The sequence below is a fragment of the Spea bombifrons genome, chromosome 6 (genome assembly GCF_027358695.1).
Source record: "Spea bombifrons isolate aSpeBom1 chromosome 6, aSpeBom1.2.pri, whole genome shotgun sequence".
Classification (NCBI taxonomy): domain Eukaryota; kingdom Metazoa; phylum Chordata; class Amphibia; order Anura; family Pelobatidae; genus Spea; species Spea bombifrons.
Genome location: NC_071092.1, coordinates 24,274,470 through 24,292,490, shown reverse-complemented (window position 1 = coordinate 24,292,490; position 18,021 = coordinate 24,274,470). Strand labels below are relative to the sequence as shown.

At 40.6% G+C, this 18,021-nt stretch overlaps 2 protein-coding genes across 3 annotated transcripts; both read left to right on the top strand.

Annotated features, from left to right (window-relative positions):
• Positions 1 to 1,831: 1,831 nt before the first annotated feature.
• Positions 1,832 to 6,272, top strand: ANKRD54 (ankyrin repeat domain 54). The gene is made up of 8 exons (XM_053469380.1): positions 1,832 to 2,070; positions 2,487 to 2,534; positions 2,643 to 2,741; positions 3,044 to 3,115; positions 3,195 to 3,242; positions 3,567 to 3,691; positions 4,422 to 4,529; positions 5,152 to 6,272. The coding sequence occupies exons 1-8, from the start codon at positions 1,863 to 1,865 to the stop codon at positions 5,224 to 5,226; spliced, it is 783 nt and encodes a 260-aa protein (XP_053325355.1). The 5' UTR covers positions 1,832 to 1,862; the 3' UTR covers positions 5,227 to 6,272.
• Positions 6,273 to 6,866: 594 nt separating this feature from the next.
• Positions 6,867 to 17,159, top strand: HMGXB4 (HMG-box containing 4). 2 transcript variants are annotated; one of them, XM_053469197.1, is made up of 11 exons: positions 6,867 to 7,006; positions 7,796 to 7,874; positions 9,226 to 9,380; positions 9,827 to 9,905; positions 10,149 to 10,960; positions 11,733 to 11,814; positions 12,114 to 12,178; positions 13,309 to 13,414; positions 13,550 to 13,719; positions 16,092 to 16,214; positions 16,518 to 17,159. In XM_053469197.1, exons 2-11 carry the CDS (start codon positions 7,853 to 7,855, stop codon positions 16,560 to 16,562), a joined length of 1,659 nt encoding a protein of 552 aa, XP_053325172.1. In that variant the 5' UTR covers positions 6,867 to 7,006; positions 7,796 to 7,852; the 3' UTR covers positions 16,563 to 17,159. The 2 variants fall into 2 exon arrangements, with proteins under 2 accessions (XP_053325172.1, XP_053325173.1); XM_053469198.1 differs by lacking the exon at positions 6,867 to 7,006 and adding an exon at positions 7,241 to 7,259.
• Positions 17,160 to 18,021: the final 862 nt, after the last annotated feature.

Here is an 18,021-nt window from a genome sequence, read left to right as displayed (position 1 = left end):
GCACACAAATAACACATGTTTGGGCTTGTCATTTTGTCATCCTTCCAGGATTGAAAACCCAAATGATGGACACAACTATGCCGGATTAAGAGCATCATGGGTGCTGAGGCTGAGGATTTTGGTGGGCCTTTTTATGGAAATAAATAAAATAGAATAGACAGAATCTTAACTCCTTGGCATCCATGTGTACTGGATAAAGAGAACATCAGTGCTAGGCAAATAGTACAAGATAGAATTTTATGTGATGGGATTGGGAGTAATCAATACACTAAAAAAAAGTCATCACACACGGGACGCCTGAAGCCACAATTTAGTGCGATTAATCCTTTCAATAAAATACGCAGATTGGAATAGATTAAATCACACAATGTCTTTACTTTTCTGGTCACTGATTTCTGGGCCTGGAAAGTTTTGTCCTCTGAAGTATAAGTGTTTTATTGCTGGATAAGTAAAAATCTGCCCCCAAACAGCCTGCCTATGGCATTTTTGCCCCCAAACAGCCTCCCTGTGGCATCTTTCCCCCAAAACACCCTGTCTGTGGTATCTTTGCCCCCAAAAATGTACGTGTCATGACTCCGGTGGATTCCTGCATCCCCTTGGCAGTACAAGAGACACAGGTAAAGCACAGGTAAGTAGCAGGCCCCTGCAGAAGTGAAGGCATAGGTTACCCGGGCCCATTAGTGTGGCGGGCCCATTTGCAGTTGTGACCCTCCACGGTTGCTGCAGCCTAAAGGGGCAGCTGCCCCTTTTGCCATGCGTTAAAGACGGCTCTGGTGGTTGCTTCGGCCATACATAGGCCCAGTCAATGTGGTCCTGATTGGGCCTATTTTCAGGTAGGGACCTGGAGCTGCAGCTACATCAGCCCCTACGTTAATCCGGCCCTGATAGGATGTAAGATTGCCAGAATGGCCCCCTTTACCTAGTGTATTTGTTTGTCTTAGTCCAGGGGTGTCGAACATGCAGCCCGTGGGCCAAATTCAGCCCGACTGAGGACAATGCAGATGTATATATGCTCCCTGTTTGATACTTGAAGGGGCTCAGCGGCAGTGGCCTCCTTGGCAGTGGCTTCCTTGGACTAGCCCTGACCCTCCCCAATTGCGTAGCGTTAACCCCTTCAATGCTGCGATCGCACCAAAGACATTTTAGTGGTTAATGTTTGTGTTTTCAGTACCAAATCACAGTCCAAGCTGTGCTCATACGGAGCGCCAGAATCGAAAGAGCAATAATATTATCGTGAATTGCGGGCAGGTTGGGTCATATTTTCTCTCAAAGAAAAATGAACACGGCACGCACACATACATATTTCTAATCTAATGGCCCGCTGCAGAACAGACTGCCCTCGCCTTAGATCTACCTTCGAATGTATTGTAAAAATACAACCTAGCGTAATAAGCTATAAATACATAATTATAAAGGAAGCAATTAGTTCACAACGCCCTGGAGTATTTATGTGAATGAATGGCTGCTTACAGAGGGAACCTGGCCACCATTACAGTTATTCAACATGCTCTGTGTAGCCATATCATTCCCTTCCCTTGCATGCTAGCATGACCAGGGCTCATGTTCCCTTTCTGTGCGTCACTTTTCCCGCGAATACAACAAATAAGCTCTGACAGTAAATGGTCTGACACGGCCTGCGCGCTGACAGCCAACGATCGCCACTGTCAGTATCCCTCTGTGAGGCGAGAAAGCGGGGGTAATGGGGGGGCGTGCTTAACCAGCGCTCAGGTTCTCATATTCTATTGGTTAAATGGCCTTGCGCTCTAGGCGCAGCTTCCGCTCTCGGTTCTGTGGTTGGCTGTGACTTTCGTTACCGTGACAACGAGGGCCTTGCGGTTTCATTGGAGCCTGTGGTGGGACGAATGGAGCTGAGTGAGCAAAGCAAAAACACCATGTCCTCGGAGCTGGGGCCCGGGGCCACAGGCGGGGAGTTATGCTTGTCAGTGGTGCCCGAATTATTGAGAGCGTTATGGGAGGAGCCGGACAAACCGCGGAGGGGCCCTGTAGGTCGCGTGAAAACTCACCGACAGCACCGTCTCCGCCCCAGCCCATTGGGTAAAGAGATTTACGGTAAGGAGGTGACACACGTCATTGAATCTGGAAGTATAAAGCCGTCCGAACGTGTAGTTTAGGAATGCTGGGCACTAATTTCATGTAATTCTGGGTCAGGGTGCTAAATGTGTTGTTTTTATCTCCATTTATGGTATCCTTTTATAAAGAACATACTTGACGTATTGGGCATTGCTGATCCCTAAGTCACTGGCCTTTTCACCAGCCCTCATTTTTTCACCCCTTAGCACCCCCTCCCTTGGTGGAATTCAGTTATTGATGCCAATGTTTTTGATGCAAGACTTTAATATCTGATGACGTGTTAATGACAGGCCATTGATCATATGATTTACATGCATAACTTTACTTGCTTGGCAATGGAGCAAAGACTGGAAGGATAACATGGCTTATTTCCCAAATGTTTTCTCCGTCCCCAGCTCTGCGGAAGTTACGGGAAGCAGCTAATGGCAATGATTTGGATACAGGTGTGTATTAATGTCTATATAGTATATATGTAACTTATACGGAGGAGATTGCATCAGTTCCCTGTGTGTCTTATCTTTTACTCTGTTGCTTTCTTCTCTTTTTCTAAGTCCAACGTTTGCTTGATGAGGGTGCAGATCCCTGCGCAGCGGATGATAAAGGCCGAACAGCACTTCATTTTGCATCTTGCAATGGGAACGACCAGATTGGTAAAATAGATTTGATGAGTGAAGCTTTTATATATCTAAAAGAACATTATACCAAAAATTCATGCATAACCATATAGATTTAATCAGGTCTTACAAACCATTAACTACGGAATGTATTTTTATGATACGGTAATTGTAAAACACTGTTTTTTGTGAAAGGGCTCTTTTTGCTTATGTGTTTCACTAACATCTCAATTTAGAGTTGCTGTAAAACTGTCAATCCCTTGTATTTCATGACATGTTGATGTAAAATATATTCTATAATACACTGGACTGATAAAGTTGTCTACTTTTATTTTTAGTAAGATTGCTCCTGGACCATGGAGCTGACCCAAACCAAAGAGACGGACTGGGAAACACACCATTGCATTTAGGTACAATAAGAAATAAATATATATATATATGTTATTCCACCAGGATATTGCATCATATTAATTGTCATTCTTTTCACAGCTGCTTGTACCAGCCATGTACCAGTAATCACAACTCTTCTCCGTGGAGGTAAGTTTCCATTAGGATTGTGTTTGGGGGTATGGTGACCATGTTGGTCGTGTTTTCCAGGACATATAAATGTGACATATTGCTGACCGGCCCAGATAAAATGCTGCTCTGCAGTATAGGGGGGATGTATAACTGACTAATTGGTTCCCGTCCATGTCTATACATCCCACATACTGCAGGGCGGCATTTTATCTGGGTAGGCCAGCAACATGTCCTGGAAAGCATGGTCGATGTGGTCACCCTAGTTTGGGAGGATTCTGTCAACTTGTCTGCAACACCCTTCTCCTAGCATAAGTACATAAAATAGTTTTCCCCTTGTTGAAGGAGCCAGAGTGGATGCTTTAGACCGAGCAGGGCGGACCCCATTACATCTCGCTAAATCAAAGCTGAATATACTACAGGATGGGAAGTCACAAAGTTTAGAATCTCTGAGACTGGAAGTTAAGCAGGTGAGTGAAAAAACTTTTTTTTTTTTTTTTTTAAGTATACCTAACGCCACAGAGCACTTTCTTTTAGTTCACCTTCATAAACTATGCTCTTTTTTTCTTAGTGTAATAGTTTTAAGATTTAAAAGTTATTTATAAGACAATTTTACCACTTATTAGCCACTATAGCTACTTACACCTTTTATTTTTGACTCCCTTTGTGAAGCTGATTCCAGGGTGCGCACAACACAGAGGTCCTCCCGTTGTCACCCGCGCAGCCCCTTGGCAAGTGACAGCAAATGCAGTTATAGCACAATTAAAAGATTTATTTTGAAAATGCTTGAAATTGGACTTCTTTTCATTTGTTATATATGTAGTTATTGCATATATATATATATATATATATATATATATATATATATATCTTGTATTTACAGTATGTTGGTCTATCCAGGGTTGTTTGGAACAAAACGTCTGTAATCAAACAAACAAACGACTAGCAAAAAATTACAGATGTGTGGCAGATATAATTCCGGGCTTCCAGATCTTATTGCCCTGTCATAAAGTAAAATCATTATAAACACACACTATATAACTAGGATATAGTGTGTTTTTTAAAGAAATATTAATCGTACCAATTCTCTTTGAACAATGTTTTTTCTGTTCAGAAACGGTTAATGCAGAGAATCAAAATAATCAATATAACTATTTTCAATAAAACCGGGCTGATTGTCGTTGTCATTCTAATACCTAGATAATTCAAATGTTGCGGGAATACTTGGAGAAGCTGGGGCAGCAGGAACAGACGGAGCAGCTGGACCAGATCTGCTCTAGGCTGCAGAGGACTAGCACCAAGGAGCAGGTAATTAATGCGGGATACGCGAAGAAAAGCTGCAAAAATACCCACATACTATCCCAATCTGGCAACATAGGCGGAGATTGAATGCTAAATAATATTAAGGAACATTCATTCCTTATTAATTTGCCTTAAGTCGTTTATTTGATTTTCATCGGTATCGGTTACGTTTTTAATCGTTGAACTGTGAAGTAGTCTCGTAACGTTCATGAGTGAGACAAACGAAAAGCGACCTACAAACAGGCAAATAAACATGGAGTACCGCATAAATTCTGAAAGATCTGTTTTAGAATACGGTAGCACTTCCCACCGACTCCTCAGAATTATGACGTTTTTAGCAGCATATATATCTACCATTATCGTGTTTTGTTTTGTACGACTTTACTATGTTAAAAGTAATTGTTGGGTATGTACAAACCACATAAGCATTCACGTTGCCAGCGTTTACATTTGATGTGTGATGTGCTTGCTAGTAACGGAGAGGCTTCTAAACACTTGGCTTGTGTTTTCAATCACACTTTTTATATTTCCATGTGAAATTGTTGTGCTGAAATGGTTTGCTGTATGTAAGTGCGTAGATCATGTGCCCGTTAACATTAAGCTGTCCTTTCCCTCGTTTTGTCTTCAGGTAGACGAAGTGACAGAGCTTCTGGCCAACTTTACGTCACTCGGCCTCCAGATACAGAACATGGAAAGCAGGTAGTAGCCAGTGGTGCTTGACGGCAATCGGTCAGAAGTCTCCTCACTTTGTGGCACAAGGAAGCACAACCAAGAATGATTTAGATGTGAGATTTCACGATGTCCGTCCCTCAACGACAAAGCATATGCTGACTTATCATTATGATGAACGCCGGGATACATTTATAATGACGATATCAATATTTATTCGATAAATATAAGCTGGCATTTGTGGAACTGTGTTCGATGGGCCAACCCTGTGCATCCTAACTGATGTTAAACATCCAGGAACAGTTCTGGAGTTTATTTGAATCTACAATGGCTGCCCCAGCCAGCTGACAACACCTTGCATCCATAGAAAGTCTTGAGAGACTAACTCCTCATTTTCCACTTATGTCTACACAGGAGTATTATTGTTGTTGTGAGAAAATAATGTGATACATGTTACTATGACAATCTGTTTTACCTATTCCCTTGTTTGAGGTGCTACCCATTTTTATGTGTGTGACTTTTATTGTCCTGTGCTTATGGAGAGGAAGATGTACATTGCTGTTTTGTTACTGGTAATCCCTCACCAAATGTGTAAAGCCGTTACCAGTGAATTATTGCACGTTTTAATCCATACAAACAGTCCTGAATGATGTTGTGTCTCAACCTGGGTATGTCTGTGTTAATGCATGGCTCCCTTTTTAATTGCATCGTATCCTCCATTCACTTATTCTGTAAAGTGACGATGTGTCTGTCTGTTTTTTCTGCATGTGATTTTGAAAGTTCAGCGTGTACCGTCTTGCCTATTATTCACAAAATCCAAAAATAAGATACGAAATAATATATTATAAAAACGACTAAAATGTCTGAAGCTTATATATGTTTGAAGATGGAGTATGTTATAAATATTGTTTAAAGACAGACTTAATGCTGCAGAGGGATCTCCAGCTATAAAAGTGTATTATTATACAGGGTATCGTTCATGTTTTCATTTTTGTTTTACTTTCCCCACTGTGTATCCTCCTGGCTGTTATTTGGAAACAGATTATTTTATTTTATTAAAGCTTGTGTGTTGTTTATGTACGACTTGTGATCCAGAAATGTTATTCTTGAAAACACAAATTAAGGAAGAAACTGATTTTTTAACTCCCAAGTTTATCTATCCTAAACATGTTTTATATTGCATAATATTACATTGTTTAAGAAAAAAAGTTACAGTCTAGACATAAACATGAGGTTTATATAGTAGCAAAATATTGTAATATTTCCATTTAACATTATAGCTCTACTAGCAGGGGGAAAGGTTTAAAAGTGAACCTCTCACCATCGATCCAAGTAGCAGGACTATCCCATTGCTATGATGACAAGACCACCTTAAATGTTTAACGGTTGGTTAAGAAACCTAATTAAATAAATTTGATCATACAGCTACATTAGTTTGAAATTTTCACAAAAACAGAAAATTATATTTAAAAAAAAAATAAGTGATCGACTATTAGGTATGAGTTACTGGATGAACTACCTCTGGTTTATTGAAATTTTATTATACGTCATAATTTTGTGGCATTAAACGATATTTAACTGCAAAGAGCATATTCCATACCGCCAATTCACTAGGTCTGTCATGTGACCGGAAGTGATTGTTGTACTGTCAGCTTCGCAAAGCGACGTAGAGCTGCATCTTGCGTTCCACGGTGGTTAAGGGCACGTCCAACGTCTGCACGCCTTCAGCTTGGCTTTCTTCTTACATGATGGCGGGAAGCCGAGGATTCGCTTCGGTTCGAACCATTCTGCCGGTCTGAGCTACAAATCGCAAGGTGTGAGGCATAACCGGGGGGAGAGTTTTGTGTAGAAATAGCAGCGAGCTATGCACGATGGGAAATGTAGTCCCCAAAGTCATTTTTATTCCGCATGCCGGAAAGTGTAACCCTTTAATGTCTGCTGCGGCGTTATTAAAGTTGTAAATCTGTCATTCACGAACGTCCTACGTTCATTAACTACGTACTGCCCCGATTGCTGTGAGCTTTGACCTGTCCTAGCAGATGCTGTTAAACGTACCCCTGCCCTGCGGTAATGTGCATATGTATTTGTCAGACATTGTTCTTATTTTATTATAAAGAGGCTTTATGAAATGCACCCATTCATCAAAAGGTGTAGTGGTTGCAGAAACAGACACGTATGGGCTCATGTTTACACACTGGATACATTCATACATTTCCAATAGCCAAAGAATGACAGTCCTGCTTAGGGGTTAATTTAGAATTTGAATGGGATTTTGTGTATCTGCTGATATATATAACTGGCTAAAGTATGTAGATGGACCTTGATCTATTTACATATTGTGATTTATAAATCGATTTTCTTTTGTTTATGTATATATTATTGGGACACTAAACTGTATAAAATACACTCTTACTGAAAAGACTCCTAGAAAAGAGGGAGAAAGCGGGGACGGAGGGATTGTGGTGCTGATGAGGGAGAATGGTTTGGATGCATGGCTAACGGGAGTATCCCTATGGGTCGTGTTAACAGATTTCAGACTGATATGGTCAGACTTATGGTTCCCATAGGGGTTATAATATATCATCGAGATGTTCCTTCTACAGATTTGATGCCCCAAGATACCGCCAGCAGACCTGGATACCTGATGAACCGAGTTGGTTATGGCATACAGTGACCTCAGAGGTAGGTGCAGAACCTTAAAATGAATACCCTCTGGAGAGCAGCATTTCCCATCCCCAGTCCCAACACAGCGGTATTTTTTTTTAATGAAATCTGTGCTTTTGTCACATGAGCCAACACACTTCTATAGGAGTGGAGTTCTGGATCTCTTTTATATACCGTAATTGCTCAGTTATCTTAAAAAGCATTTTTTTAGGACTACGATCCATTTCATAGCTTGACATTCACATGTACGCAGTTAGATTTATCCTTTTATTCATTATGATTTCACACAAAATGCTGCTTAAATTTGCATGGGACGTTATAAAAATCTGTAACAGAATACATCAGCGTATACAGTTTTGTTGATTAGTATAAAGTTATGATTATGGCAAGTTTGCTCTAATAAGAGTTTCTTTTCACAGTGCCAAACTGCTGCAGACTTTAAGTGTTAGATACTCGACTTAAAATCAGTTCTTGATGCATGCACAGAAATATTTTAAATATTGGTATCTTTAAAAAAAAAAAATTTGAGATCAAATGAAGTTTATTAGATACGTTATATTTTATGGTGGGGGAACTATTAGAGGCGTCTTAGAAGGGGAAGTAACGGTAACCAAAAAGAAGTGCAGATATTATCTAAAACGCATACCAGTTTGAATGACATTCTTGCCATGAATTAAACTATTTAGTATTTCTTATCACATTTTGCTTGGGATGTACATAGGAAAATCTCTTAATTTTTAGATAGTTATTTGCAAAATAACCTTAAATCACTACTATATTGAGCCAGTGTGGTGATGACCTAGTTTGCTAAATTACATCTAATGATGGCTAGATATCTTTTTTTGTTGTTGTTGCTAATTGTGCCCTCCTTACCTAATTTATCGGTTTGTCTTAGTCTGTCAATTCTAGTTTTCATACACCTTGAATTTATATAGTGTATAAAGCGCTGCGTAACTTGCTGGGCCTTATATAAATAAAGGATCATCATTTGCATTCATGCATATAAGAATACTGTGGAGAACACTGTGCATTTTGGAAAATAATTATACTTAACATAATGCACATTGTTTTTAAACAACGCATTTTGGTTCCAGTCTATGACAAGGGTGTCCAGCCTTACCCTTAAAGAACACAATTCTAGGATGCTATTAATATGCATGAAATCAGACAGTTTTAAAGTTATACGTTTCATCATGCAGACATGCTGTGTTGGCTGTCTTGTTCACGTTGGACATCCCTGCCCTAGGAAGCAGTTGATAGAGAGAACCCGCATGAAGCATTTTGAGACATGGCTGCCTACATGGGCCAGTGCTTTCTGCCTTAAGTCTATTTGTCTTTGCCTGTGTCTTTCATCTTACCTCTCGGCCAGCATCCGAGAGTTTGGACACAGAGCGTGGGATGGAGGATGTGGGGTTGGCAGCCGGCAGGACCCAGCGGGAGAAGAAGCGATCATACAAAGACCTTCTGCGTGAGGAAGAAGAGATTGCTGAGCAAGTTCGAAAGTCATCCAAAAAAAGGCCCAAGGTGGGGAGGGAGTGGGATACTTCAATTGTTATTCTTTCATTGGGCTACATGTTTTTGTGCTTGTGGAATAGACCTTTGTTGTTTGCACAGGCAGAGACACTTTTTTTTTTTTCCACTCGTTATATGATTTGGTAATGTTTGGCAAATTATATACTTGGTATGCACATCATTGTCATTCTCAGATGAGAAGAAACCCAATTATAATTGGGCACCTGTAAATTTAACTTGGCCAAATTGATGCTCTTCAGTTCCTAACATTTAACCCTTTTCTAAAGAGGTACTAAGAGTGAAAATACCAATGCCATCTTTCCAGCTTTTCTCCCATTTAGTATTCCCTAAATAATTAAATGATGATGCCGTTGTAGGAGTACAGTGTTTTGCAACAGATCCATATGATGGTTTTCTGTAGCCTCTCAGATTGATTTAAGATTATCATTTTCTTGCAGGAGCCAGACTTTCTTCCTCCAGGATCAGAGTCACACAAGAAGAAAAAGAAGCATTCATCAGATGATGCGTTTTACACAGGTAGGAGATGGCATGCGCCCATGTTTTTTTTATACTATAGAATATAGGCCTCCAATTACACTGTTGAATTCTGAAGTCAATCCCATTTCTAGAATATCCCATTCTCAGACCACCTACATCCTTTCTTTCATGTTCCATACTGCATGTCAGTCTATTTACCGTTTATCTCGTCTTCAACAACGTAACCTTTCTTACTTTTTTATTTATTTGCTAATTTGTACCTTCACCATCTCTGTATTTTAGACTCTGGTTCCCCAGACTTTATAAAGAAGAAAAAAAAGCCTCCCCTTCCTGGCCCATCCTCACCTTCCTCAGATACAGCAATGGATCTTCTCAAAGCTATCACATCATCACAGACTTCCTCCAGCAAACCTCCCAGCAAAAAAGCTGAGAAAATCCTTGCGCCCCCAGTAAACTTTCCATCCTCCTCCCAAATACCGAGCAAAGAGCATCGTAAAAAAATAGGGGACATGCCCACCGAAGATCCTTCTCACCGAGCAAAAAAACCTAAACCTCTAACTCTGCGTGAACCAGATGGATTGAAAATGAAACTCATCCTTTCCCCCACAGAAAAGACTGAGGAACCTGCAATCTCACCACAAGTAAGCCCTGTGCTCAGCGATGGGCCAGGGTCTAAGAAAAGCAGCAAAAAAGTGCAACGGGAAGAGTCTGAGAGCAGAAGTAGCCACAAGAAACACAAGAAGGAAAGCCATGCCCCACGGCACGGTGATTCAGCCTCTTCCTCTGGCGGGGAGCTGGAAGCTGGAGAATTGGTGATCGATGACTCTTTCTGCGAGGTGAAGAAAAAAAAGAAATCGAAGAAAAGTAAGAAGAAAAAAGATAAACATAAGGATGAGAAACACAGGAAACACAGCAAAAGCAAAAGAGAGCATGGGTCTGACGGAAGCCCAACACAAATTCCACCACCGACACTGCCCTCATCCCCGGCCCCTGCAGGTGTTACACCACCACCGGCAACTCTGTCACCACCCGTTCTTATCACCCATGCAGAAGTGCCATTGGACAAGAAGAAGAAGAAAGAGGAAACCGATAAGGTAGGGATAGTCAAGCCACTTAGTCCTTCCACCCAATGAGGTTTTAAGTGAATCTACCGTTATGTTGCTTAGTTCGGGTGGCTTTTCTTAAGATGGGCCGAGGACAAGGGAGAAAACAGAACAGGGAATTCAGTAGAGAATATCGGCCCTACCGCTCTGATAAATTTAAGCTTCTATGATCATGTGACCATTTAAACTTTAAGCTAAATATCTCCAAAACACTTACACTGATTCCCAAACAAAAAAAAATCAAAGCTTTGGTAATTTTAGTGAATGGGTTTAGAAATTCTAAACACTGTGACAGTTCCTCTTTATATATGAGGTGAGTTGCAGTTTTAACTTGACAAATGATCTATATGTCATAAAGGGCCAACAGTAATGAACAACTACAGCAAGGACAGCTTTGTTGGCCACATACATTGTATAAGTAAATCCCCCCTGGATCTTATAACTTACATAACTTAACATTTTTGTTGTGAAAACCTGTTAACCAAGAATATGGATCTCAACATAAGAAAACCACTATTTTGTATTATATTATGATCACATTATGGATGCAAAGGTAGTGCTAAAGACATCCAACTCAAGAAGTAAATGTTGATCTGTTTTTAACCGTACTTAATTCCGTCGGACTATGTGTAAGTTATACATGTTTATTTTCCTTTTATTTCTCAAAAAGGTTTCATCGCAGTAGTCATTGTATTCTTATAATATTTTAATTTTTTAATGTCTTTGCCCTTGCTTGTGTATTTTTCATATGCCTGTTGAACAGCCCAAGAAGAAGAATATGTCTGCTTACCAGGTTTTCTCCAAAGAGTATCGAGGCAGCATTATTGCAGAACACCCTGGGATCGGTGAGATGATTAACTCCTTAACGATGAGGTTCGGGAGTCGTAGTAGGGGATGGCATGTCTAGAAATAGTTATATATAACATATTATATGCATAATTAATTTACAGAAGACCTAACCAATTATTTTACATTTTTTGCTGAATGGCTTAATAGATCTGATAAAACTAACTGATTTATAGAAAGTTAGAAGGGTCAGTGTTTTTGGAGGGGACACTGATAATTATGGCATTTGGCCAAGGAAGTGCTTGCTGAGAAAACACTTGATGCAATAGACAGTTAATTGTTTTCCTTTTTTCTGTAGACTTCGGGGAGTTGAGCAAAAAACTGGCTGAGGTGTGGAAGCAGCTTCCTGAAAAAGACAAGCTTGTAAGTTGACTGTCATTAACCCTATTCGGCCCTGGGGCTTTCTCTTTTTAAAATACCCTAAAAAAATTTGTCCAAATTTTTTCTACACAGTAGGTGCCATCGAACAATGACCCAATTTATGTTCGGCAACATCACCTGATTACGGACATACCCCACATACATATTTTTTTTATGTTCTAGATGGTCACATCCATCTCTTACATAATACCCTATAGGTTAGTTTTTTTAATACTTCTGGCTTAAGGGGTTTAGGGGTAGTGAACGGTGGGTTATACTTTTTACGCGTAGTGCCAGGGCAAAGGGAATGTAAAGGCGATTTTTAATGATTTTTTTTCTGCAGTTTGAATAGCGATGCCTTTACGGATCACTCATACATGTTATGGATGCCACAATGACATCACTGAGCTCACTGTATTGTTTGTTTTTATTTTATTTTATTTCTCTTTTATTTATGGTTTGTTTAACCCCCCCCCCTTTTTACTTTTCCCGTTTGTAGGGAGAGGGAGAAGTGTTGTTTCTTACGATCTTTCCTCCGATCCCCACCGCACTGATCACACTGTGATCAGCGAGCTGGGTACACCCATCAGACATTTATTCTGTGAAGCTTCATACTGCAGTTGTGTCCTTTTTAGTAGTACACAGCTTCCATTTGGGATACCAGATACCATTTGTGGCCTTTGACATGAGATGCCTTGCATTATACCGTGTATTGCTGAAAATAAGACAATTTTTAGCCTTTTGGCACCATGAGGCTACATTGCATGCAGAGTAATAATAAAACATGCAGAAAAGCTAATTAGACAGTAGTCGTTGAGTGTGCTGCTTGTGAGTTGTATCAAAGAAACTCACTGAATGAAGCTATGTTTATATTGTGTATAACAATGCTGTACATCACGTTGCCCCTATTAATATAAGACATGGTGAAAGCCGACATAGCCTTACCATTGCAAGGGCAGGGTGTAGAATGCTATCCTGATGGCTATAAGTAGTACTAAAGATTATTTGAGGTTATTTATAAACAATGTCATTTATACACAATGGAGGTTATTCATGAAAAGCAATCCTGCTGCAAAAGTGGCCTAAAGCCATTTGGCATTTGCCTGCCTTAAGTTCTCTTGTTGTGGCCACAGGCTTGGAAGCAGAAGGCTCAATATCTCCAGCACAAACAAAATAAAGCAGAAGCCACCACAGTGAAGCGCAAGTCCAGCTCATCGGAGGCCACCCCAAAGAGCAAAGGTATTAACTGTTCCAAGCGGGAAATAACACCCAAGTGTCCCCTCAAGGATCCTTGCTTGCATTATTGTTCTTTGCATTACTCTACACGTGTGTTTTTCATAATATATATTTTTTTCTCTCTCTGTCTCTCTTCAGGTTCCCCTTCTGGTGTCTCTTCGCCTCACAAAAAATCTCCAAGCAGTGTTTTGTCCTTCTCGTCCTCCCCTGCAAAAGTCCCGGACACGGAGCCCATTGATGTGGCTGCCCACCTACAGCTGCTAGGAGAATCTTTGAGCTTGATAGGCCATCGGCTACAGGAGACCGAGGTATGGATGTTGGTATCATGCGGAATCCACAACAAAGCGATTAACTTTTGTATTTCACTTACAATATATGTAAAAGGGATGAGGACCCCTGCATAATATGCATATTTTTGTTAGGATTGGTTAGTATTAGTGATGTAAATGCCGTTAGTGACAACTGACGTGCCTGGCATGTCATGCAGTGAAAATAGCTTAGAAAGCAATCTATGATTTTGTTGCAATGCCTTGATGTCGAGGCATTTAGCAACACCAAAAAATATGCAGGCTCGCCTGGTGTTCGCTCTCCGCAGCGTTCACACGCCTTTTAAATAGGGCACTGCCCTTCTGGCAAGAGCTTCGGAAGTGATAAGTAATGGCTTCTGTCGTTCAGTGGGTGTTGCTGGATGTCGGCAACATACAATGATATTCATTCTTCCTAGGCAGTGATCTTTTTTTTGCTGTCTTTACATTTCTTTTCTAATAAAATTATTAATTTATAATTATATATTTAAATAAAATAATTTACATTTAATTAATGAAATAAACTATTTTTTAATTAAACAATTATATTATTATGTGTGTGTGTGTGTGCGCATATAATGAAAAAAGATAAATACATTTACAAAATACATGTTGCTGAACATGTTGGTTTTTAGTAACCCCTTAAATTATCTGTTACATTATACTTCAATTGCAATCGGTGTGAAAAAAATAACCAAAAGATATTACCTCTGGAAACTTTGGCAAAGATTGGAGGTAAAGTGGCTGCATGAAAAGTGTCGGAATACCCTGTACGTTTGGGTAGGTGATTTGGGGTTTCATGACAGATATCAGTGTTACAATGCCACTATTGCTAATTTTGAGGGAAAATGGTTTTGAGATTACAATACGCTACTTGTACTTACCTAGAAAACCTAGAAAAGCATTGTGTGTGTGTGTGTATGTATATGTATATATACCGTATTTGCTCGATTATAAGACGACCCTGATTATAAGACGACCCCCCAAAATCTGAATATTAATTTAGGAAAAAAAAAAGAAAAAGCCTGAATATAAGACGACCCCAAAGGCAAAAAGGTTTACCAGTAAATGTTAATTCATGTAAACTATTTTTTTTAATAAAAGCTATGATTGAGAAAAATATATATATTTTTTTATTTCTTGTATTTTCCAACCTGTCCCCCAGTTACGCACATCTGCCCCCAGGCTTGCCACCCCAATATGGCACTGTGGCCCATGATATGCCTTTTAACCCTCTATATGCCACTGTGCTCCATGGTATGCCTTTTGACCCCCTATGTGCCACTCTGCCTCCAGAAATGCCTTATACCCCTATATCCCATTCTGGCATTTAGGGGGTTAAAATGCATATTATGGGGCAGAGTGGCATATAGGGAGGTATAAGGCATTTCAGGAGGCAGAGTGGCATTAAGGGAGTTAAAAGGCATTGTATAGAGCACTCTGCCTCCAGAAATGCCTTATACCCCTATATGCCACTCTGGCATTTAGGGGGTTAAAAGGCATATTATGGGGCAGAGTGGCATATAGGGAGGTATAAGGCATTTCAGGAGGCAGAGTGCTCTATTAAATGCCCCCTTAACACCACTCCAGAAATGCCCTATGCCCCCATTTAACACACACACACACACCCTATACCACCATTTAACTAACTAACACACACACACACACACACTCTCTCTCCCCCCCTTCCCCCTCTCTCTCCCCTCTCAGCCCTCTCTTACCGGTGCGTCCAGCCGGGGCAGCGGGTTGACGTCGCCTTCCGCTGCAGCCGCAAGGAGGTGGAGTTGGCAGCGGGGGTTTGTATGCGTCCGTCGCGTATACTTTCCCCGGCTGTCAGAGGTCAGAGATCAGAGTTCCCCGCACCGGTGCAGGGAACTCTGGTCTCTGACACTCGGGGAAGGTCTACGCGACGGACGCAGACAACCGCCGCTGCTAGCCACACCTCCTTCCGGCTGCAGCGGACGTTGTCTGCGCGGATCGCGTAGACGTCAACCCGCTGCCCCGGCAATACTGCAGGAAGCACCGGTAAGTGTGTGTATGATGGGGGGGGGGGGACAGGAGGATCCAGGTCCCCTGCAGCGGTGCGGGGATCTGGATCTTAGTCTCCTAATCAGACCTCTATTTGAGGTCTGATTAGAAGACGACCCCGATTAAAAGAGCATTTGCTCTGAAAAAAACCTTGTCTTATAATCGAGCAAATACGGTATATATATATATATATATATATATATATATATATATATATATAATATAAATATATTCAGGGTTTTTCATTGGTTTTTGTATATGATTTTGTGTGGTCAATTTTTCACTATTTTTGTACAAATATATTGAATGTTATTTTGGATTTGTCTCTCATTTCTACTTGATGGTAGGGCATGGTTGCAGTGTCTGGTAGTCTGTCTGTCCTTCTGGATTCCATCCTTTGTGCCCTTGGTCCATTGGTCTGCCTCACCAGCCATGTTCCCCAGTTGAATGCTTGTCCTAAGCAAGTACTGGTAAGCACTGGATACTTACATTTTAAGTGACAATGTTTATTTGTTAAAGCATAACTACATTATTTAATATATACCATAAATACATTTTCACGGTCAGTTTGTAGACCTTTGTGCAGTTTTTGCTTGTGTAAACTTGCATGCAGGGCCATCTTTACCTTGGCTTTGTCAAATCAAGTTTTGATTGGTTTGTCAAATCAAGTTTTGCTGTACCCTTTGAATATCTATTGTAAAAACTAATCTCAACATGAATTCACTGTGTTTGTTTTTATGGATATGATGTGTAACCTTGTGTCCCTTTCACAGTCTAACACACTGGACAACATTGCCTATGTGATGCCTGGCTTATGACCACAGACATCTCCAGGAAGATCAGTGGCTCCTGGATCTCAAGAAACAACTTTTATACTTGTACAGTGCTGTATTATATGTACACAAAGTGTGAGCTATTTTATATGTTTTTGTGTTTTTATTGTGATATTTAGACCAAGAAAAAAAGGTGTATGGTGTTTTTAAAGGACTATAGTGGTTGTATGCATTGCATTGAAACATTGCTTTATACCTGGCAGAGTGGCCACTGTGACAAAACAAGCTCCATACCTTCATCATCTTAGTGATATCGACAGATGGCTTCCTACCAGCCCATTTTTAAAAATAAATAAAAAATGAGACCAGTGTCAGAGCCTGAACAATAGCCTGTTATGGATTCCTAACACTGAAATGGTAAATAATATGCCTAGTTTGGAGATATTAATTAGCGGAACTGTACCTTAAAGCAGACTACTAAATGATATGGTCAACAAATGTTTTTATGTCGAGAGGGATTTTATTAAATGAACATGATGCGCTGCACAGAAAGCGAATAGCTTCATTCAACTCTTAAATGGCAAGTCTTGTGTAAATGTCATTGTTTTAATTTTGTATATAAATAAAAATCCCTTAATTGCCTGTCAAACCAGATCTTACGGTGTAATTCTTCATACACTGTGCATTGTTTATTATTGTTAGAGCAGACAACACTCCAACCCCGTCTCTCTGAATATTCCTTCTCTCAAAATAAATGTCTAATACAAGGTGTTTTTCCATATTGAGTCTCACGTAATACCTCAGTGTCTACATGGTGATCACAGACCTAAAAAGGAACTACCGGTACTGTGTTTAAATTTGATGCGTTCCCTCAGCGGCTGGGTGCCCTGCCATCTGCCATACTAAAGGAACATCTATTCTGTTATATTAAATACCGAAGTCCCATCCAGCCTCCATCTACACTTCTGAGACTTTCTATGTGAAACACTCTACAGAGCTGCTTGGCCCAACTCTTACACTTTCATCGTAATAACCCAATACACAGAGCATTCCGATGGGCGAGTTTTATTTTTTTTGTACGGGAGGTGCTGTCCTGGGACAGGGGCAAGCATTTAGGTGGGCCCTGGGGATCTGCCTGCGATCAGCCCTGCTACATCCTTTTGCAGTGTGCCAGATCTTCTAAGTGGCATGCAGATGTTCTAGACCTTGGGTTTGTAGCAAACACAGGCTGTTGTATTGTCATCTGGTTTTGGTGGCTTTAGTTAGCTGCCATTTGATGGCATTCAATCAGTAACAGTATTGTAAAAGGTTAGCGGTGCCTCGTTCTGCTGATGCCCACCTATTCACATAGATGGGCCACGATAGCCCTAACCAGCTGTTGGGCACACTGGACTTTAATCGATCAGTGATGTTGTTTCATGTCACTTGTTGCTCGCCATTCCCCAGTTTCTGTTACCGTCCAATAATCTCCGAGGGAGGAGCCCAGCACTCCAGACGGGTGAAC

Excerpts from the sequence above, each read along its gene's own strand:
- ANKRD54 (XM_053469380.1), top strand. The coding sequence starts at position 1,863 with ATGGAGCTGAGTGAGCAAAGCAAAAACACCATGTCCTCGGAGCTGGGG. Across the intron at positions 2,742-3,043 it reads CAATGGGAACGACCAGATTG|TAAGATTGCTCCTGGACCAT; the intron begins GTAAAATAGATT and ends TTTTATTTTTAG. Across the intron at positions 3,243-3,566 it reads CACAACTCTTCTCCGTGGAG|GAGCCAGAGTGGATGCTTTA; the intron begins GTAAGTTTCCAT and ends CCCTTGTTGAAG.
- HMGXB4 (XM_053469197.1), top strand. The coding sequence starts at position 7,853 with ATGGCATACAGTGACCTCAGAG. Across the intron at positions 13,415-13,549 it reads GGCCACCCCAAAGAGCAAAG|GTTCCCCTTCTGGTGTCTCT; the intron begins GTATTAACTGTT and ends GTCTCTCTTCAG. Across the intron at positions 13,720-16,091 it reads ATCGGCTACAGGAGACCGAG|GGCATGGTTGCAGTGTCTGG; the intron begins GTATGGATGTTG and ends ACTTGATGGTAG.